At 58.6% G+C, this 21,721-nt stretch overlaps 5 protein-coding genes across 14 annotated transcripts; all 5 read right to left on the bottom strand.

Moving 5' to 3' along the window:
• Window positions 1–726: 726 nt before the first annotated feature.
• Window positions 727–1,409, bottom strand: ABB37_04281 (putative mitochondrial hypothetical protein; the record flags this gene model as incomplete). 7 transcript variants are annotated; one of them, XM_015801900.1, is made up of 1 exon in its annotated part: window positions 727–1,409. In XM_015801900.1, the coding sequence occupies exon 1, from the start codon at window positions 1,159–1,161 to the stop codon at window positions 727–729; it is 435 nt and encodes a 144-aa protein (XP_015659301.1). In that variant the 5' UTR covers window positions 1,162–1,409. The 7 variants fall into 7 exon arrangements, with proteins under 7 accessions (XP_015659301.1, XP_015659302.1, XP_015659303.1 ...); XM_015801901.1 differs by having other exon boundaries at window positions 727–1,376; XM_015801902.1 differs by having other exon boundaries at window positions 727–1,339.
• A 1,030-nt stretch (window positions 1,410–2,439) lies between these two features.
• On the bottom strand, window positions 2,440–6,590 carry ABB37_04280 (hypothetical protein; the record flags this gene model as incomplete). Of its 2 annotated transcripts, none has more annotated exons than XM_015801898.1 (1): window positions 2,440–6,590. In XM_015801898.1, exon 1 carries the CDS (start codon window positions 6,163–6,165, stop codon window positions 2,440–2,442), a length of 3,726 nt encoding a protein of 1,241 aa, XP_015659299.1. In that variant the 5' UTR covers window positions 6,166–6,590. The 2 variants fall into 2 exon arrangements, with proteins under 2 accessions (XP_015659299.1, XP_015659300.1); XM_015801899.1 differs by having other exon boundaries at window positions 2,440–6,522.
• Window positions 6,591–7,467: 877 nt separating this feature from the next.
• ABB37_04279 (Kinesin-like protein) lies at window positions 7,468–14,910 on the bottom strand (the record flags this gene model as incomplete). Its single annotated transcript, XM_015801897.1, has 1 exon — window positions 7,468–14,910. The coding sequence occupies exon 1, from the start codon at window positions 13,555–13,557 to the stop codon at window positions 7,468–7,470; it is 6,090 nt and encodes a 2,029-aa protein (XP_015659298.1). The 5' UTR covers window positions 13,558–14,910.
• A 1,071-nt stretch (window positions 14,911–15,981) lies between these two features.
• Window positions 15,982–18,758, bottom strand: ABB37_04278 (hypothetical protein; the record flags this gene model as incomplete). Of its 2 annotated transcripts, none has more annotated exons than XM_015801895.1 (1): window positions 15,982–18,758. In XM_015801895.1, the coding sequence occupies exon 1, from the start codon at window positions 18,616–18,618 to the stop codon at window positions 15,982–15,984; it is 2,637 nt and encodes an 878-aa protein (XP_015659296.1). In that variant the 5' UTR covers window positions 18,619–18,758. The 2 variants fall into 2 exon arrangements, with proteins under 2 accessions (XP_015659296.1, XP_015659297.1); XM_015801896.1 differs by having other exon boundaries at window positions 15,982–18,739.
• A 986-nt stretch (window positions 18,759–19,744) lies between these two features.
• ABB37_04277 (hypothetical protein) lies at window positions 19,745–21,053 on the bottom strand (the record flags this gene model as incomplete). Of its 2 annotated transcripts, none has more annotated exons than XM_015801893.1 (1): window positions 19,745–21,053. In XM_015801893.1, exon 1 carries the CDS (start codon window positions 20,882–20,884, stop codon window positions 19,745–19,747), a length of 1,140 nt encoding a protein of 379 aa, XP_015659294.1. In that variant the 5' UTR covers window positions 20,885–21,053. The 2 variants fall into 2 exon arrangements, with proteins under 2 accessions (XP_015659294.1, XP_015659295.1); XM_015801894.1 differs by having other exon boundaries at window positions 19,745–21,049.
• Window positions 21,054–21,721: the final 668 nt, after the last annotated feature.

Genomic DNA, 21,721 nt, shown 5'->3' with positions numbered 1-21,721 from the left:
ATTTGGTTGCTCACAACACCAACAACACACAATAGGGAAAAAAAACCAAAACGAAGAAATCAATACTAGTGCTACGTCACGAGACGCGAAAGAAGATACGTTCTCTTTCGGTTCCTTGAAAAGAAAACAAAAACCGAAGGAGAAATCAATTACTAGAAATAGATGAATCCTATTAATAATAATAGCAATATATCTGTTTTCCCGACAGCTGAACACACAACACACAACACACAACAGAGAAACTGAGAAGAGCAATACATACATATATATATATATGCGGCGGCACGGAAGACGTTCTTGTTTGCTACAACAACAGACGTGAAGACCTCCCTTGCTCTTTCTCTCTTTCGTTTCCTGTCTTCTCCACTTGCTGGGGCTCTGCTGCGTTCACTTACATGTTCAGGTGGCGCTGCGCCGCGATGGGCACCCGCCTTCCACTCACCCCCCTGCGCTTCGTGATTTCGCCCACTCCTTCGCACGTACGGCGCAATCACAAACACCGAGGGGGAGGGAAGGGGGAGGGAGATGCAGGTGCATCGTCCTCCACAACAACAACAACAACAACGCGCGTGTGTGTGTGCGACTACGGAAAACAAAAACAAAAACAAATGAAATTAAAGGAGGACATGCAAATCGGAATACTTCACTAATATATAGAGGAACATCGGATAAGAAAGGACCGTGACGCCGGTGTGAGTGTTCTGGCTCTTTATTTTCCCCCTTTTCTTACTCCATCGAGAACACGGCGCCGCGGTTCTTCCACTCCCAGCCGTTGCGGTGCATACGAAGGGCGTACGTCGCAAGGGAGTACAACCAACCCGCTACACCGAGGAAGGACACACGCAGCCAGAACTTCCAATGCAGAGGGCCGAAGAAGTTCTTCAGGGCGAAGTGGCCCATGCCGAACCAGATGCCCGCGAAGGGGCGATCGATGTGGCGCACGGGGGTGGTAAGGGCGAAGGGTGCCCAGGGGTCCATGTACTGACGGTTGTTCCACGCCTTCCAACCGACCGGCCGAGCGCGAAAGTTCGGCTCGTGGTGCGGGTGCATACGCAGCGTGTTGAAGCGCAGGTAGGCCCCCGCGCGCTCGATGCTGGGGATCGCCGTGATGGCCTTGGCAGAGCCATCCGCGGCGGAGCGGCGAAGAACGCTGGACAGCATTTTTCTTTTTTGGTGGGGGTGGGGTCTGGTTCTTACGTAGAAGGATTCTTCGTTTGTGTAGCGTGTATATTTATAGAACAAAAGAAAAAGCAATGAAAGGGCGAAGGGGTGGTGGTGCTCCGTTGTAGAACACGGAGGCACAGCGCGAAAAGATCAGCTGGGGATCGCTCTTCTCTCTACGCGAAGGGGTGGAGGGAGAAGGGGCGACGAACACCGAGTTTACATCGACAGAGCACGGTAACGTTCCCGAGAAGCGCGCGTTTCGTTAGACCGCAAGATGAATTGAGAAGGACAGAGGCAGACGGAGAAGAGCATGAGAGGTTCCCTATGTGTACATGCCAGGACTTTGAACGGGGACGCTTGTAGGAGCGGAGACGCACCGCAAAAGCTTACGCGGTTGCAGAGTAAATCAACACCGACAACACGCGTGATGCGTTCGCAGGTCCACCACATCCGTGGAAGAAAAATAAATAAATAAAAGCGCGATGCATTGTACCGCACATCTTGCTGGTTAACACACACGCGAGGCCACACCGTTTTTTTTTTGGTGGGGGGGGGGGGGTAGGGGTACGTCCTTCTCAAGACATTCCGTGGTGATCACGCCGCTGTAAAGCTGGAGATTCCGAGTTTGCTCCTCAAAAGTACCCCAAAGAAAGCAAAACGACATCGCCGGCAAATGAACGACGACGTCAATCTAAGAACACATACAGAAAAGAAAAAAGAAAGAGAGAGACCTTTGGTATCATTACCGCAATACAACACCACAGAGCGCTACCTCGCCGCGACGCACAAATCGAGGTGTGGCGCATCGAATCGTCTACACCAACATCAACAGAATCAATAACAATAAAAATAGTAAAAACAAAATCATGTCAGACATAGTAAGATAAAACAACATCGTGCATCTATAATGTAAAACCAAACAAAACAATAGAATCAATTAAATAACCGTTGAAGAGCCGGCCAAGAAGAGGAAGGGGTTCGTTATTTCTAGAAAATTCTTTACAGGCTGGCGGAACAACAACAACGTTCTTCACACAAAAAAAAATAGAATCAATTAACGTTCTCGTACGGTAGATTGAAAAGGGCAAAGCAAAGCAACAGCATCTCCCTTCAAGAGAGAGAAAAAAGGAAAAGAAAAGCGCATACGAGGGCAACGTGCAGACACTTTCCCCCTGTTCTCGTCGCATCAACGCAATACCTGCAAAATCAACTCAAAAAGCATTCAGCAAAGAGGTTTTCCTTTTGGTCTGCAACGGGTTTACTGCTGTCTTTGGATTATAGTTGCTGATACCGCACCCAGTTTTGCTGACTACGTGAGCCGCCGACGAGGAGCTGCAACTGCGCCGCCGACATCCGCACTTCGGCCACGTCGCTCACCGCACTCCCCACGGCACTGCTGGGCCGGCCCCCGCTACTGCCGCTGGGCGTCTCATACGATGAAAAGGCTGACGGAGAGGTGTAACTAACAGCCGCATCGCCGTCCCCCTCTCCGCTCTCCTTCAACTGCTGTTGATGTTGCCGCTCACGTTGACGCTGCACGAGCGCCGCCGCCTGCCCTGCCGCGAGCTCCTTCGCACGCCGCAGCGCCATGAGTGGTGGCGGAGCACCTGTTCTCGTCTCTTTCTGCGTCATCGCTGCTGCTTCACGGCCTTCTCCTCCCTCTGGGGAGTACTCACGATCGGCGAACGGAGACCCGTCGCGTTGGCTGGCAGGGCCGTGGTGATCCGTGCGGTCCTCGCTGCGGCTGTAGCTGCGCATGTCTGTGTAGCTCATCACGCTGCGTTGCCGCCGCTGTTGTTGCTGTCCTTGCGGCTCTAACCGCACATGCGCAAGCAGATCCGTGGGAGCCGCCGCCAACGCCGCCGCCGCAGAAGCAGCGGCAGCACCGGCAGACCGCACGTTCGCGTCGTTCGCGCTGCGTGGTTGAAGACCGCCACCGCCGCGCCGCTGCCCGTTTCCATTCTTTGCTGAAAACTGCTTCGCTGCCGTGGTGGTGGTCGTCGTTGCGATAATAGTCCGCGTGTGCGGCTGGGCAGCCGGTGCGTGCTCTGCGTGCGGCAGAGGGGAGGTAGGAGAGGGGGAGGTGGGAGAGAGGGACGCGTCAGCGTTACCCTGCCACGACGTGGTGCGGTGGTTCTTCTCACATCCCGGAGCGGGATGCTGCGGCGCAGAGTGCCCGTTTGTCGGTGCACTCGGGGCCGGCGATGCACTGCGTTGCTGCTGCTGCGGCGGCGGCGGTGGAGAAGGCGCTTTGGAAGAGGCGGCGTGACTGCTGCGTGAGCGGCGCACCAGCACCACCACTTCCGTGTCACCGTCGCTTTGCGTCGCGGGCTCTTGTGGGCTCGTCGGGGGAGGAACCGCAGCAGCCTCCTTCACCGCGTCCGCCGTCTGCTCCGCCGGCGGTGGCGGCGTCTCAAGGGAGGGTCGTTTGCACGTCCACACGGAGATGTCGCTGACGGATTCAACTGTAATGTGCGCCGCATTCTTCTCCGCTTGCACTGCACGTGCCGCGGCAGCGCCACCATCTGCGCGCTGTTGCCGCTGCTGCTGCTTCTGCTGACGTTCAGTGGCCACCGTTGTCAACAGCGTTCCGAAGAGCGCGAGTTCACGCTGATTCATGCGCTGGAACTCGTGCAGAAAATCCTTACTCTCCTCCATGGAGATCAGCGATGACTGGGCCGCACTCACCGTGTTGTGGTTGTCGCCGACGGTGTCGCGGCGCGCAGGGGCGGAAGTCCCGTTCGTGAGGGCGCGGACAGGGCGGGTCGACGCGCCAGAGAATGGCCGTGACACGGCGACAGCGCTTTTCGCTGTGGACACCACAGGACGTGCTCGCTGCGTCAGTGCCTCCCTGGCGCTGATCATCGGTCGAGCTCCGCCGCCACCACCACTTGCTGCTGCCGCCCGTCGGGTGAGCGCACCAGTAGCAGCAGCGGCAGCGGACCCTGCATGTGCACTCCGATCCCCCATACGACTCGACGCACGCGTAGCGGTCGCCGACGAGACGGAAGATGGCGCACGAGTGAACCGTGACGATCCACTGCCGTCTGCGCGCCCAGTGTTCAAAGCTGCTGCTGTGACAGATGATGTGGTGGCAGAGGTGCGAGCATCGGTGGCCGTCCGCGTGCGGGCCGTTCGATCGCGCGAGGTCGCCGCCGTCCCCGCTGCTGCTGCTGTTGTTGCGGTTGTTGCTGTTCTTTTGCTCGGCGGAGATGAAGGGAGGAGGGATGGTGCGGCGCCGCTGCGTGCGTGCTGTCGGCGCGACGCGATCGAGGAGGAGCGGATGGCCGACGGTATCGCCGCGTCGACATTTGCGTCCGCTGTCGCCGACACGGTGCGACGAAACGAAGGGGCAGAGCTGCTACGCGACGGACGACCAGCAGCGGCGGCAGTTGCATTTGTTGCTCCTGCGGCCGTAGTCGACGAGACGTCGCCACGCGCTTGCCGACTTGCGTCTCCGCCGCGTGTGGTGTAGAAGGTGAAGGCTGTGGACGGGGTGCGGGAGCGGGGCCGCGCTGCTGACCTCGCGGACATGGCGGATGACCCTGCCGCTGCCGCTGCAACGCCCGTCACGTTCCTCGACACCGCCGTCGCGGAGGAGGAGCGCCGCTTGAACGGCGATGCCGCGCCGCTGCCGGACACGGACGGCGTACGTCGACGGGGCCCATTCGCACCCGACGACGACGACGACGAGGTGCGAATGAAGGACGACTTCGGTGGCGGTGGCAACAGGCGGTCGTGCGGGGCGGCCGCGCCCGGCAGCTGCGAGGCCGCAAGCGACGTCGACGCGGCAGCAGACGAAGTGTGGTTGTGCCGGTAGAGCCCACTGGGTCGTTCCAGCTGCACCTGCGGTAGTGGTGGCATTCGACGCTGCGGTTGCTCGGTAGCTGCTGCAGGAGGAGGACCGCTATGTGGCGCATTGCACACTTCGGCAGCGGGGGAGAGGCGGTGACGAGGCATCGCCAGCTGATCGGCGGCGAAGGGCGACTGCCCTGTCAGACCGGAGCCGAGTCGCGGGGTCGGCTGTATGCATGTCCTTGCGGCACCACCACCACTACCACCAACAGTGTTAGTGGTGCCGCGGCTGCGGTGGGGCGGCGCGCGAACCGCGGAGGAATGCGGGGGTGCGTGAGCAGACACCACCGCCACCGCCGGCGAAAACGCGTGTAGATGCGGCCGCGTTTTATGTGGCGGTGTGCAAGCGGAGGCGGCGGCGACAGGCAGAGCTGCGTGGTGTGCTGCGACCATCCCCTTCATCATCTTGTGCTCCCGCTGCGCACGCAGCTGGACAGCATGATGCGACGGCGGTGAAGCAGGGGATGAGTTCGCGGCCGCCGACTTCTCGCCAGAGGTGCTGATGGCGTTGCTCTCCCGCGCAGCGGTGCCGCTGGTGCGAGACTCGTTCGTCAAGACACACGAGAAGGGCGATGCGTCGTGGTGATGCGGCGGAGGGCAGCTGACGGAGCTCGTGCTGTCAACCCTCCTCTCACCTGTTTCAGCCGGCTTCGCTGCTGCTGCTGTTGCAACGGCTGCTGCGGTGGGCGCTGGAGGAGATGGAGATGACGGCGCAGAGGTGTGCGGCACAGCCTCCGGCGTAGCGTCTGCACCTGTCTTCCACCTTCCGTATGGAGCACCCGCTGCGGCAGGCGGGGGGCTGCTGGGGCTTGCACAACCACCCGGCGCTCTCGAGGGCACGGACGGAGGAGGAGGGGAAGGAGGAAGGGGAGGGATCACCGCCTGCTTGCTGGCGACCATGGCGTGTAGCGCCTGTTGCGGTGTGGAACGTGAGCGCGAGGCGGAGGCAGACGAGGCGCGTGTGTTGCTGCGCGTCTGCGCACTCTCGTAGCTGAGACGGCGGCAGATCGATGCGGGCGGTGACGGCGACTTTGCCGGTTGAAAAGCATGCCGAGGCATGGGAAGGGGGGCGTGGGGCGCTGCCCCCTGCGTGCTGTCCGCGGCGACGGACGGCGATGCGGCGACCACTGCGCGATGTGACATCATGCGGTGACCAGAAGAGAGAGAAAGTCCGATAAAACAGTGATTTTATCCTTTGCGGACTCCTCTGTTCGTTGACACGATCTAAGGTGATTATATATAGTCAAGTAATAGAATGATAATTGAGGTCTAAATGGAAAGTGTTTAGAAGGGATTGAAAATAAAGTGTGTGTGTGTGTGTGTGTGCGTGTGAGGTGCGCAGAGACGCGACGAAGGAAGAGGTAGAATGACGTGCGCCACACGGAAAGCGGGAAATGCTTGGACAGCAAACAAGTCGCGTCGTCGTGACGTTCGAAGCGAGCGGTCTCTCTCTCTCTCTTCTTATTACTGTTATGTCTGTGTGTTTTCTCTCAGGAAAGGGCTTCGCGTGCGTGCGTCGGCGAACACGTAAATCGGATTGTCGCAAGCGTATCACGGTAGCCGTTTTTCCTTGTTTCCCGAGGGAAAGAGAGGGTGGACGGATAAAAGAGGAGAGGAGTGGCGTGCGTGTATTTCGAAAGAAGAAGACGTGCATCATCGATGCGGGTAGCGACGAAGCCGCGCGTTGGCAACAACAACACCCCCAAAAAACATATATATATATAAAAAGGGGATCTGCGGGGACGGTCCTCTCCGGCAGTGACGACCACCGCCCTCCATGCGAGCGTAGATTGCTTCCGTTGCGGGGGGACGCACTATGAATACGGTTCATGAAATAAATTCATGGTTACGATCGACAGATGAAGACGGTTGATCGCATCAGCGCATCAACGCGAGTAGATGATATACATTTTGATGATACGGTGTGTGTGGGGGGGGGGGGGGAGGGAGAGAGGAAAGACACGCACACACACACACACACACACGTATGACGAAACGGAGAATACTAATAATAATAAAACTAATATATGTGTGTGCGTATTTATAACTCCAAGTCTAAAGAGGATAGCGTTCAGCTCCCCGCCGCCGGCGAAACCAACGCGCACGGGCACACGGGGGTACACGCGGTTGATAGCGAGAAGGAAAAAAAAAGAAAACAAACAGAAAGGAGCGGAACAGGCGGGGAAAAGGAGGCTAAATACACACAGAAACACCATCACCAACAAACAAGCAAGCAAGTAATAATAATAATAATAATAATACTCTTCATCATCTGAAGTCCCACTCGGAAAAAAGAAGAATCCCACAAACACGGAGGTCTTCACGTTAAGGGGGAGGGGGAGTACGAGTAGGGTGTGTCCCACCCTTCACTCAGCCGTGCACCCTTACACAATCCCACACACGCTCACAGTTTCGTTGAGCCCCTTCCGCCCCCTTTTTGGATGCATCTCACGCCGAGGCGTTGATGTCCTCGGGGTCGTAGAAGGTCTCGTGCAGGCTCATGGCCCGCACCGTCTCCACCGTGGTGCGAACGCTGTCCAGCAGCTGCTGCCCCCACCCAGGCGACGCGTCCGGCGAGTCCGGTGAGTCCATTGCCCGCGAGCGACGCAGAGAGCTGCTGCCGCGGCCGCAGTAGATACTGCTCGTTGTGGGCCGCACAGGGGTACTAATCAGTGGGAGTTCACCACGCAGCGCGTTCATGGACGCGTTGACAACGGCCAGCACAGAGGAGACGGAGGAGGAGGAGGCGCTGGAGAAGACACCCTCAGCGCTCTGTTCCTCCTCTTCCTCATGACTCTCCGCATTCTGATTACTACTGCTGTTATGTCCCGCGGTGGCTCGGACGCGGTCGTTCCATGGAGAGACCTCCCGAGCCGCACTGCCTTCGCGCAGCGCGTGCACCGACAAGGGATCCACGGTGATTCTGTGCGGCAACGGTGCGTCCGCTGGAGTGGCTAAATGAGGTGGTGGGGAGGGGGCTTGCGTGGCGGGCAGCGTGAAGGCGGCCCCCGCAGCGACTGCTTCCAGCGGCAAAAAGCCGCATCGTGCGACAAACGTGTCCAGTGCGGCCGCGCCAGACACGCGGCTGTAATGCGGCGGCCACTGAAGGGGCGGAAGCGGCTGTGGCGAGGCAGTGGCGTTGCACGACGGCGACATCAGCAGCACACTTGGCCGATCATTCGCGACGCCCGTCGCCGTTGACGCGTCTGCAGACCGGCTCTCGACGGCGTCGGTGGCAGGGTCCTCTCTGCTCTCCTCTCGTTTCTGCTGCTGCTGCTGCAGAGAGGACAGCAGCAGGCGTAGGAAGAGGTTTTGCTGCTCCACCTCGCCCAGCCGCCCTTGCACTGTCGCACGGATGCGGCGCTCCTCCGCAAACGCAGCGGCGAAGTTCGAGACGGGCGAAGACCACGACGGTTGTTGATGCTGCCGCTGCGGCAAAGTGGAGACCGCAGCAGATGGAACCATGGAGGGAAGCGTCGTGAGGGGCGAAGTTAACTGGAAGGATTGCTGCGACTGCGTCGGCAGCGCATCGGTCAGGGTGCTCGAAGATGGCGAGTTCATCCCCGCCAACGAGCTCGCCGACACAAAGACGGCGCTGCTGTTGAGAGTGTTGTGCAGTTGCGCGTTCGTGCTGGGGTCGGTCAGACGCTGCTGCTCATCCTCGTGCGCACGGAAACCCTCCGGCACGGATGCTAATGGAATCGTCGTACAGGTCGGCGCAGCAGTGGAGGAGCTGATCCTCTCCGTTCCTCTTCCGCCCCCCGTTAAAGTAGCGAGAAAAGCTAAGGGTGCTGACCATGAGACAGGAGTCTGCGACGACGCCGCTTGCGCCCCTGTCGCCTGCGCATCCTCCTCAGACGTCAGTGGTGGTGGGAGGGCAGGCGAGTAGGTCAGCCCGGCCACTGCCGCCGCCGCGATCAACCGCTGCTGCATCGTGCGCTGACGCTTCCTCAGCGAATACGACGGCGCAAAAAACGCCCGCACCGGCGGACTCTGCCAGTACTGCGTAAACGGAGATGACAAGGAGGTACGCAGCGACGCAGCAGCAGCAGCAGTAATGATAGTACTTTTCACCACGTCGCCGCCAGGACCTCCGCGATTTCCATCCTCCACGCCGGAGGCTGCTGCTGCTGTTGTCGTTGGTATTGTTGGGGGTGGGGAGGACGGGCGAGGAGAGAGACGCCACCACGATGAACTGTCCGACAGCTTCTCCGCGGCGCGCCCGTCGTCCAGCAGCGCGGCACCGTCGCCACCGCCGCCGCCGCCCACCACCACCCGCTCCGTATCACTTAGCGGCCCCACACTGCTGTCGCCTTCGCCACTGCACACGTCACCCGTTGGGCGCATCAGCGAGGTCGGTGCCGCTGCCGTGGCAGCAACGGTGACGCCGGGGTATCGAGCGGGCGGCTCATCTCCACTACTACCGCTACGTATAGCTCCGCTACCGCCGTCACGCGCACTCGCGAAGTGGCCGAGCTGCTCCTCCAACCACCACGTGTAGGTGGCCATCTGCTGCATCCGACTTTGCATGAGGGCGGCATCCGCAACGAGCTGGTTCATCTTCGACTCCGCCGCCAGCACCGCCGCCAAGGCAGCTTGCTGCTCCTTCTTGCAGCTCTCCACCAATGCCGCGACTGCCTTGCTGGTTTTCCCGTTCCTCGCTACGGCGTCGTCCTCCACGGCGATGCTTTCGTTCAGCTTCGCTTTGTTCTTCACCGTCTTGGACAGCTTCGCGAAGCGCAGCGTCGACATCGTCTCCGCGGCATCGCGATGATCGGGCGACACGTTGCACAGCAGGAAGGTTATCGCGTTGCCGCCGAGGCTGCTCTGCAAAAGGCGAGTGAGTTTGCTGTCGCGGTACGGGATGTGGGTCTCGATGCCCCCCGCCGTTGCGGTTGCGGCGGCCAACGACGCAGCGGAGCTTAATACGCGCATGACGTTGCCCAGTGCGGAGAGGGAGAGGTTGATGCTTTGGGCCTCGGTCAGCCGCAGACCGTGGGCGCCCGTGTGGCTCACCCGCTCAGACCCGGCCAGATCCACCAGCGTCAGCGTGGAGCGGCGGACACCGAAGACGAGCTTACCGGCACGGCTGTCTGCTGTTTTCCCGGACGCGGCGTCGTCGTGACCGCCAACCCCGCCGCTGCCGCGCCGCGACTGCTGTCGCTGCTCGACGTGAATGAAGAAGAACGTGTGGGCGCGACTGCTGTCGCTGTTCAGCTCGGTGCTGGCCATCTGCCGGTGATGCAGGGCCCGCCGCACCGCGCGCATCGCCTCGTGCAGGTCTCGAATGGGGTGCTCGCGGAGGCCTTCGATGTAGACGGCGCCCTCTGCGCTGCGCACGGCGCGACGGCGGCGTGGTGGAGGTCGGGTGACGGTGTGCGGTTTGGCTGACGTGGAACGCACACTGCTCGTGGTCGGGTATGCAAAGGATGCTGCGGCGGCAGCGGCGGTCGAGGCGTTCACGGTGGGAGACGCGGGGGGCTGTCCCTGTCGGATGACCAGCGGGCCCGCGCTGTTGTTGCTGGCGCTTCTGTTGCGACGGCGGTTCGCGACAGCCTTGTGGATGATGGTGGGGGTGCGTGGGCCGGGCCGACTCCCCGTGGGACTACCAGCACTGAGGCCGCCGTTGCTGCCTTTCACGGGCAGCTTTTGCAGCGGCGAGGGGGACTTGGAGGCGGTCGAATTGGGCAGTCGACGTGCGATGCGGGTCCTCAACGCAGTGCTTGACTTCGCTTTTGTGTTGTCGCCGCTAATGTAGTTGTTCGCCTTCAAGTCCACCACCACCACCGCGCGTTTCTTCGCGGGAGCAAGCCCCGGCGCAGCCGCTACGGCGTCACCGCCGCCACTGCCATTACTGTCGTCGCTCCTCCGCGGCGGCGATGGCGAGACGGAGGTGAGCTGGCCGATCGTCTCACGACCGCTCACGCTCCCTGGTGCGTCTGCCTCGCCGTTCGTCGTTGGGCGTGACGGTTCGGGCTCCGGACCATCTTGCACATCACGCTGCTGACGCGCGTGTTCGGCGGCAGTACTGGTCATGCCTGTCCGCTTCTCGCTGCTGCTATTGCGGCTCGTGCCTTCACTTCCGCTGTCATCGTATTCCTCTCCGTCTGCCGCTTCACTCTCATCGTCCGATGACGAGACCGCGTTGAGCACATCCAGGTCTTCCTCGTTCCAACAGTGTGTGTGGTGCGGTCTCGTCTTGCTGGTGCCTCCCTTCGTAGAGGTCAACAAACCGGGGTAGACAAGGAAGCCCGCCGACGTCGCTGCCTCTCCGCTGCGTATTGTTGCCGGGCTACCGTTCGGCAGACCCGCCCGTCTCCGCCGCTTCCCCGCCAACGCCGTCGTCGCGGTCTTCACCCCACCTTCTTCTTCTCCTTCTCCTGCTGTGTCTTCGCCATCTTCTCCTCTGTTGCTGCTTCCAACACCGTTAAGCGGTGCGTCCTCCGCCTTGTTCCTCCTCACCGCCTTTGCGGTGTTCGACGTCTGCGTAGCCCGCTTGGCGTCCACGGCGTGCGGCAGCAAATCACGCAGCTCCTCGTTGTACAGCTCCAGCGCACTGAAGGTGACCCTCCACGAGGCAGGCGGCCCGCGCGTGTCCCCGGGGCTCTCCGCGCCGTCCTTGTCGCTCTCCACGCGCTGGGCCTCCAATCCGCGGAAGAGCGCGAGAAGCATGCGCGGCAGCAAGCCGACCTCCGACGCAATCTGCACGCCCTCGCTGCACGGCTGCGCGGGGGAAGACTCGCCCTCGCCCTCCGGCGCCGGCGCGGTCTCCGACGGTGTTGACGGCCCCCGCCATCGCAGCGCCTTCTTCGCCAATCTGCCGCCGTTTGGGCCGACAATGGTGTAGGTTTTGCCGCTGCCACTCTGCCCGTAGCACATCACCGTGCCGTGGTAGCCGGCCAGCACGTGCGCCACCGCGCGCTGGCCGATGTGCTCCATCACGTCTCGTTGGGTGACGCGCTCGTCGAGGATGTGGTCGAAGAAGAAGCGAAGAGTGCGTGTGCGTTTGCCTGCCGCCGGGTCGGACTTCTCCAGGCTCGCCATGGCAGCAACAGTGCCGGCACCCGCAGAGGGTGCGAGTGCAAAAGCAGCAGTACCATTACTGCCGATGCCGCCCCCGAGAAGGCTCGCTGGTGCGGGGGTGCTGCAATCCACAAAGCCGCGCCGGGCATCTGCGTGCACGCAGCTGGCGTCGCTGTTACCGGACGCGCCAACACCACCACCACCAGCAGCAGCGGCAGCGGCGGCGGCAGAGGAAGAGGATGTTCTCCTGGATCCACACGCTTCGCTACTGCAAGGGCGTAGACGGACCGCCACAAAGATGTTGGCTTCGCCTTCCTTGAGTATCGCTGGGGCAGCTGGAGGGTCATCTTCTGCGCTTTCCTTCACTTTCTCCGTCGTGACCACGTCAGGTGCGGCAGCGGCATCAGCGACAGTTTCAGCAACAGCTTCCTGCTGAAGCAGAAAGGACGGCTGCTCTGGGGTGATGGTATTTCTCGTCCTGTTTAGACCTGTCTCGTCGTTGGACTTGGCTGGCGGACACGTGATGACCGGCGCCACCGGCATGTTGCGCTGGTGAAGCAGCTCCCGCGGGTCGGCATCCACCTGCTCCCAATCTACCCCCTCGCGAAACACGCCGAGGTCGGCAAGAAAAGTGGCGTCGCGTGGGCTTTCCAAATTGCAGAAAGACGCCTGATGACCCCCGAGGCTCAGCCACTCCACCGACACATCGCCTTGTAGGTCGATGTCACCGTTGGGGTCGTTGTCGTTCGCATTGGAAGTAGCGTGTAAAGGCAGGGCTGAGGAAAGGGATGGCAGCACTTGGTCTGCGGTCTCCTCCGTGGCGATCGCGGTGGTGGATGCCAGGACGGCGGGCGGCTTGGAGTCCACTCCGACGTTGCTTGGCTTGGCGGCCTCCGCCGTTCGTGGTGACAACGCCGATGACCACCACGACATTGCCGCGGTGACCGCCTTTTTAAGCGAAGACCGTGGCGCCGCCTGCGCGACCGCACCGCTGTTGTTGCTGCCGCTATTGGCACCACCACCGCCGGCATTCGCATGTGTGTCGTTGTCGCCGCTACTACTACTATTATTAGTGTGGTTGCTGCCGCCTGCGCTGGGGCGAGAAAGCTCACCGGAGGACAGGCGAGGCACGCGGACGGGCTCGGGCGGTGCGGGGGTGGGGAGAGACTTCGCAGCCGGCTCAGGCGCAAGACCGTGCGGTGGCTGCCACCCCGGCAGCGGCGGCGGTGACGGCGGCGAAGGCCGACCTCGTGCCCCTTTCGTGGCCAAACGACTACGAGTGAACGGAGTGCAGACGGCTGATGACGGGTTGCTGCGTTTGCTGCCGTGCGGACCCGCGCGCTTCGGCTCGCCGGGCCCCGTCCGTGGCGCGTTCTTCTTGACGGCGGGCATGGGGAACACGAAGGCGGCGAAGGGGGAGTCGTCGCGGCCGTCGCCGCCATCATCGCCGGCGTGCGTGGGCTGCGGCGTTGTCAGCAGGAGAGCGCTTGACTGCGGTCGTCGTCGTCGATTCATGCGAAGGAAAAGGCTTTGTCTTTTCCCTCGCTCTCTCTATATCCTTCACCGGGGGGCGGTGCGGCGAGGCGATGACTTTATCTGTTTTCGTGCGTGCTCGTATTTATTTCTTTTGGCTGGTTTTTACGGGGTACTCACGACGCCCGCACACGCTGCAAGCCAAAGATGACCCAGCAAAGGAAAGAAAAGAAACAGCTTCTCTACGGCAGCAACGGCAGAGTCAACGACGGGGTGTCTGAAGGCGCGGTGATGATCGGAGAGGGCGATATATAATAATAGTAATAATAATAGAATAATCAATAACTCCTCCCCTCTCCCTCCTAAATAAATGTCTTAGCAGGAGCTGTGAAGAGAAAGGCGTTGGGCGCGCGAGACAACGAGCGGGCCACGACAGAGTAATGATTCAAAAGGAAAAAGAAAATGTGATGGCACCCAGCCTCGATCAGTCAGCAGACTTTCCTCTAACACACTCACACACGCGGATCGGCAACGTGGTACTTCCCATTTATATGTGAAGAAGAACAGCTCCCAAAGAAGGAGAGAAGGAAAGAAAGTAATGCCAGGTCGAAAAAAAAAGAAGTCACCAAGAATATCCAAATAATTGAAAGGTAAATGAAGGTGGAGACACAACCGACTGGAAAAGGCGGATGAAACCACACACACACACACAACAACAACAACAACAACAACAACAACAACGAGTTGAGAAGATGAGCTGACGAGGATAGAACCCGAACTCGTGCGGAAGACCGCGGGGATGTATACAAGAAGATGAAAGAAAGAGTAAAAGATGTATACATGTGTATGTGAGCGTATGCGCAAACGTGAAACCAAAAAGACAAGGAAGATGGCACTGAAGCGGAGTAAAACACAAAAAATGGTTTACATAGAAAGAGCGGAAAAAAACAACAAAAATAACTTTCCAGATACACTCACTCACACACACACAAGGCACACAGGGTAAAGGGAAAGAAAAGAGGAAAGCAAAGAACAACGAAGGGCAAGGTCTCCCGCTCAAACGAGCCAGAGGACGATCAACAGAAAGAAAGAGAGAAGAAAAAAGAAACGGAAGGGGAGAATAGAAGAGAAGATAAATAGGAGCGGTAGCAGCCGAGCAGCAGCACAGAACAACGACGCTTTCAACAACAAAAAAAAAACCACAGGAGAGACAGGAATACAAAAAACTGCGGGAGCACACGAGGACGTCAAATGAGACCCGTTCTCCTTTTCTTTATTATTTGATTAATAACGGGTTTTTCATTCAATCTTTTATGCCGGGTGAACGTGTGTGAGCGCGTAGTTGCGTGGCTCATAACCACATGACAAATCAAGATAACACAGTACGGGTACACTGCAAGTAAAGAAAACACAATAAACAGTAATAATAATAATAAAATTAAAGAGGAGAGAAAGGGAGGGATGTAAAAGGTGTGAAAGTGGATCTCTTTCTTTTTTGTTTTCCAAACACGAAGAGATCCTTTTACCTTCCTTCTTCTTCTCCTTCGTTATGGACGCATCGGGTGCGGCAAAGATCGAAGGGCGGCGGGGGAGGTTTACGTGACCCACGTAACGGAGTTGAGCGGCGGCGGGACAACGAGAGAGAGAACGCGCGCGAGAGAGAGGGAGCTACATATATATATGTATGTACATTTCAAACTCCTCCTCCTCCTCCCTCCCTCCCCTCTCCTCCCTTTCCCTTGTTCGAGTGCGAGGGATGCCACCACAGTGTGAAAGCAACCTCGTCGCAGCTCCAGCAGTTTCACTTGCTTCTTCTTTTTCGTTTTAAAACGCTTCTTGCTGATTGTTTCGTTATTAGCTTTTACATTTTATTTAAAAAAACCAAAAGAAAGAACAGAGGGTAATTAAAACGTCCAAGCATTGGTTTACGTGGAGACGCGTTACAGCTTAACGATTGCAGTGTAGTGGCGAAGGAACAGAGAAAGAAACAGTAAAAAAGTTTCTTACGAAAGCAGTTTAACCCGGGGCGTCTCCCCTCTCCGTGTGACATAGCTGAGATTCCTTTGGTAATATGAATGAAACAAAAGCATACATATATAAATCCGCTCAAATGAACGAGGAGCAAGGGGGCGAGCACGCAAGACACCGCAGACTTTGAGCGGCGGAACCCCCCTCCAAAAAAAAACCAGAATAATCGATACTAAGAAGGACGTAAGCGTGATAAGGCAGTTTAAGACGGTCGTCAGGGAACACAACGGTTCCATTAAGGTTTTTTTTTCTCCTTTTAATTACTTTAATCAGGAAGCAGATGAAAAACGGCGACAGCATCAACAACATACGCGTAGAAGACGCCAGCAAAGATCAAACGCGTAATAATGAAAGAAAATAATAAAAAACCAGAAACGTACACGAAGTGCTGCCGTTTCGTAGTTGCCGCTTCTCTTCTTCGTGTTCAGCGAAGGGCCCTCACACGGCAGCAGCTGCCGTGGGCCGCGCCTTCTTGCCGGCCACACGCGTCTGCTCTGGATCAAATCCCTTCTCCTTCGACTTGTACGTCGCCCACGTCGGCGTGACAGCCGCGTAGTCGAGCGAGGTGAAGTCCCTGCGCCCGGACTCGATCAGCTCGTAGAACCTCTCGTAGTTGATCCAGGTGTGCCAGTGGTGGTCGAAGAAGAACTTGTCGAGCGCGATGAGCACGCAGCAGCTGTGCTCGTGCTCGCACGCAATGTGGTAGGGACGGTCACGCTCCTCTGGCGGGATCACAATCACGTCGTCCACGTCGTCCTCACGCATCACAAAATCCTCCTGCTCCTGCTTCTCCTGCTTCGGCGGTGCAGCGTGCATCTGCGGCGTGGTGTAATGCGGATTACGTCGCGCCATCTCCTCGCACAACGCCTTGCAGAAGCCGATGACCTCGTCGTGCCGTGGTACGTTGTCTTTCATGGTGAGGGTGCTGCTCGTGCTTGTGCCACAGTAGGTGACACCCTTCACCTCAATGAAGTCCGGCTGACCCATCGCGACCAAATCCGCGTAGGCCTTCACGTTGTCGGTGTTATACAGATTCACTAGCGTGAGCCGAAAGACGGTGCGCTGCGGCTTCCTCGCGAGCTCCTTCACGCAACTCAGGCAGCGGTCCCAGTAGTCTTCGAAGAGGGGGCGGTCGATCCGCTTCAGCTCATCGGGCGTCGGCGCATCAATGGACAGGTACAGCTGCACGACGGGCTTCAGGTCACGCAGCTGCTCCGGGAACTGCGCGTTTGTCACCATGAAAGACGAGATGTGGTGTGCGTGCAGCAGGTCGCAGAAGCCGTTGATCTGCGGGTACATGATCGGCTCGCCCACCAGCGAGAGGGCGCAGTGACGAATCTGCATGGCCGTCGCCAGCCGCTCCGGCGTCACCCCGGGCACCCCGCGCATCTGCTTGATCATCTGGTAGTGTCCGGCCATCCCCTGCGCGATCAGCAGCTCCGGCGGGTCCTGCTTCCAGCGGAAATGACGTGAGATGGGGTTGGTGTGGTGCCGCCAGCAGAAGACGCACTTGTTCGCGCAGGCGAGGCTCGGCGTCATCTCCATACACTGGGACGAGTTGATGTCGTAGAAGGTGTGCTTGTAGCACCCGCCGCGGCCGCGCAGCATGGACTTGGTCCAGCGGCACAGCTTCACGCCGGAGTGGCTGCCGATGAGGCGGTAGCCCTGCTTCTCGAGGTTCTGCCGCAGCTTCGGGTAGAGCAGTTCGGGCAGCTCGTTTGGGTCCTGCGTCGCATCGAAGTCTGCGTCGTCCGTGCCGTCCCACACGAGATCCTCAACATCATCCATGTCGTCGCTCTCCTGCTCTCCCACGCTGCTCGACGCGTCCTCGTCCGCGGAGCCTTCTTCTCCCTCCTCCACCTCACACTTCACCTCCACCTGACCCGCACCGCTGCCTCTGCTTCCTTGGCAGCATCCGTTGACTGATCCGTCACCGCCCTCTTCACCGCCATCACCACCACCACCGCCGCTGGCGATGTTCGCCGCCCGACACGCACACCCACCGTCTGTCGCACCCGCCGCTTTCTTCGACCTCCGCCCACGTGCGGCGATGCCCCCGCCTGCAATGGATGACGCCGCAGCATCCGTCTTCTTCCTCACCGTCACCGTGCCGTCGGCGTGGAACGTGGCGCGATTCACCCACTTCAGCAGCGCCGTCGAGAACACGCGGAAGAGCGTCTGTGTCTTGTTGTCCGTCGCGTACACCGGCGGTACCACGAAGGCCGGCGCACCGAGGCCGCGACACCACTCGTGCAGGTGCTTTGCGAAGGTGTTGAAGCGCTCCTCGCCGTAGGCGACGTCGCCGAGGCCGAAGACGGCGAAGCGCTTCTGGCTGAGGGTGTTGCGGGGGATGCGGTGGTCCTCAAACGCGTCCTTCAGCATCGCCTCAAAGGCCTGCGAGCGTGGCGGAGCCAAGCCATCCGTGTAGGTGCTCGTAATAAAGATGGTCAGGGCGTAGTGGTTGGGGTCCAACAAGGTGTCGACGCGGCACACGTTCGAGCTCTTCACGCGGCTCGCTGCGTCATCGCGCGGTGCGCCGCCGCTGCTGCCGTTGTCGTCTTCTTCCTGTTCTTCCCGCATCTCGAGCACGCGCACTTCAGGGAGCACCGCAGTAGGATCTGCATCGTCGCTGTTGCTCTGGGATGACGTGTGAAGGTGCGCGGAGAGCTGCGAGAAAAGCTTGTGGGCGAGGGCCAGCGAGTTCTGCGACTGCGACGCGTAGGCAATGAGGATGGCTGCCGGCACTTTCTTGTCCTTGGCAGCTTTGCTGACTTCAGCAGCAGCAGAAGGCGCTGACGACGCCTTCATGGGATCCGTTGACGTCTTCTTGTGGTCTTGCAACTTCGCCAGCTCCGCTTGCACCTGCTGGTCGAACGCAGCCGCATCCGCGCCGTGTGTCTTCGACGCGGCATTCGGCTCGGGCACCGTGGTGGTAGTGGTGGTGATCGTAGTAGTAGTAGTGGTAGTGGCTTTAACCCCCTCCGCAGGTCCCATTCGCGCAGCAAGGCGGTCGTAGAGCAGGAAAGCGATGAGCGGCAGTCCTAGGCTGACAAATAGCTGGAAGAGAAAAGACATCCTTTCTTCTCTGTGTATGTCGAAGCGTCAGAACAGAATACAAAGCAAACACAGAAACGCAAACAACCAACAGCCAGCAACTAAAGGTGGAAGCGTGTTTTCTTTTCCTTGCTCCTCTTCTGTATCTCCGCTCACCAGCTTGCCAATTAGCAATTCAATGTCGCGTAGGTGCAGCCCACGCACACTCCCCCCCACACACACATCGGAGTAGGAGACGAAATGCAAGGGAGGAGGAGGAGGAGGAGGGAGGGGCGTGAGAGTTGAATGGGAGGGTTGGGCCGTATCAGGCATGCACAAAACATACAGACCTGGCTTTGGCGTGGAAACCGGTTAGCACAACAGAATGTGTTCTCGCTGCTGTTCTGCGTCTCCGTTGTAGCGCACGTTTCTCCATTAAGCAGGAGTACTCCGGAAGAGGGAGCTTGAACGCGGCGCGTGGCAGAGCTCAAAAAACGCTGATTGGGGGAGGTGCGGACAGCGTGTGCGTCCGACGAGTCACTAAAAGGGAAAAAAATATATAATAGAAAGCAACGCCATCCACACCAACAACCGCAGCCGGTATGATCCACGTTGGACATTTTGCACCTGCGTTCGTGTTGCGATGCACGAAACTCAATATTCATTTTTTTAAAGCTTGTTGATGCCTACGAAAGGTAAGAAGATGAAGACCGTAGAAGCACAGCATAGAAAGAGACGAAGATAAAAACATATATATATATATAATCAAACAACGGCTACAGGACGGAGAAACGGTGAAGGAGAGTCCCAGACGCATCACAACAGAGATGCACAACGAGAGAGAGAGATAAATAAATATATAATAATAATAATAATAAAGCAGTTCCTTCCCATCCGCGACGCGTCTTCCATGCACACCGAAGAAGGTAGGAATACAAGTAAATGTATGAACATGGCAAGAGACCCTCAACGATGACATCAACGGCAACAAAGGTATTAATAATAAAAAGAATTGAGATAGAGCGTTGAAAGCACAGTGAAAACACCGAGAAAAGAGGATGAGGCAGCGACGCCGCATACTTCCTCCGCAGAGGACAACAACAGATAATCTGGCCACTGTAGCACCCCCATAGGACCCATTTACTACACATATACATTTCCCCTTCCTCTACTGATTGACACCGTTTAGGATCTGCATCGCGGCAATCAGCTGCTTCTTGGCATTTTCGTAGTCGTAAAACTGCAGTGCACTCACGGCACGACTCGCAAACTTCTGCGCGTCGATCATCTGGTCCACCGAGGGCTTAAAACCACCACCACCACCACCGCTCAAACTCGGATACGGGCTGGCAACGTTGCTGCTTTTGCTGTTGTTGCTATCGTGCAGCGTGCCCGCACTCTGCCGCTGCGCGGCTGGCCCCACCACCGCCGGCAGGCTCGGTGTGCCGCCGGTGTTGCTGCCGGGGGTGATGCGCGGGGCGGGAACGGCGCTGTTTCTGTTCAACGGTGCCTGCAGCGTCGTTGGAGGCGGGAGGGAGGAGGTGTTATGGCTGCTGAACGCGTTCGAGTCGTAGGTGTAGGCCGGCGGCGGTACATTCGTGCTATCTGCGGGCATGGGCTGCGGTGACGGAGGCGGCGGTAGCACGGGCATCCGCTCCTTCCCATCCCCCGTCGTCTTCGGCGGTGTCGCCGCGGTCGTGTTTGAGCCGGGTCGCGAGAAGCAGCTCGCCGGGACCGTGGTAAAGTTGCCGCTCGAGCCGATGTTCGCCGCCTCGGGCCCGCCCTCGACCTCCTCGATCTTGTTGGGGCTGACGTACGGTTCCTTGGCGTCGAGCGCCTTCTTCATGCGGGCCGCGATGTACTTGGCGTACTTGCACTTCTGCGCTGCGACGGCGTCCATGTTGCCGTCCGGCGTGAACTGCGCCGTCGCCTCCAAGAGCAACGCGGAGGTGTAGAAGAGTCGGACAAGCGCCATGGAGGCGTTCCCGGTGCGCTCCGCGTCATCGGCGCGTGCGAAGAGCATCAATGCGCACCGCGTGAGCGTTGTGCGACCGTCGACGCCGTCGAGTCGGGCGCCGAGCTTCGCTTTGTCGGCCTCGAGTGTTTCGAGCAGGGCCATGAGAAAGGCCGTACCGGCCTTGTCATCCTTCTTGCGCAGCTTCATGCAGAGGAACGCGACGTGGGTGCGCAGGAAGTAGGCGACGAGCGGCTCCTTGTCTTCAAACTCAGCCGAGCGCAGCAGATAGGGCCGCGCCATTGCCGCCCAGTGCTCGGGGAGCTTCTCCTGCAGAGCTACAAAGGAGGACATGATGGGATGCGTGCAGGCGTCGTTGGTGTTGACAATGAAAAAAAAAATGCGCGCTTCACCAGCTATTGTTTCTTATTTTGTTTTGGGAGAGAGAAGATTTTGTCAACGACGAACAATTGGGGTACAAATGGCGCCTGCAGCGACAACCACCGCAGCAGCAACACTAGCTGGGGAAGAACAGGCGAGGAAACGAGAAAGGGAGAGGCAGAAGGATGGAGCGTGTGGACGGCCCTCGAGCAACGGCGGTGTAGAGAAAGACGGCAGTAAAGGCGCAAAAGCTGAAGGAGAGGAGGCGTAGAAGCTTGTACCGGCTCACCCACCCACCCACATCCACGCAGTCACGTAGGTTCCGTATTGTGGCGCCGTCATCATCAAATGATGAAGAAAATAATAATAATACTAAATAGGCGGATGGATTGCGTTTACCAGAAGACGCGAATGGGTGCGGCGCACCACTCCATCGTCCTTTGAACGCAATGCACGACGCGAGACATAATCATATATATATATAAATACCAGTATTCTAAATGAGTCTTCGATACAGGTGAGGGGGGAGGGAGCAGCGATGCGGGTATTCTACGACATGAGCGTTTTTTCTTTTTGGGGGTTTTGTTGCCAGGAGCGGGGCGAGGAGGGGGCGGGGGAGGAGGCGAAGGGGGAAGGGAGGCAACCCCAGCAGGGTTGGACAACCAACGAGCTTCCTCAACGATGTATGAAGTACGACTACAACTAACAATAGAGAAACAAACCCCCAACGGCTCCACCGCCTCCCCGCCCCATCCTTCCTTCAACGTGGAAGAGGAGAAGAAGGTGGAAGAGTATGAAATCAACGATGAG

This window comes from Leptomonas pyrrhocoris (genome assembly GCF_001293395.1).
Source record: "Leptomonas pyrrhocoris isolate H10 chromosome Unknown, whole genome shotgun sequence".
NCBI classification, from domain to species: domain Eukaryota; phylum Euglenozoa; class Kinetoplastea; order Trypanosomatida; family Trypanosomatidae; genus Leptomonas; species Leptomonas pyrrhocoris.
This window is presented reverse-complemented; position numbering and strand designations above follow the sequence as displayed.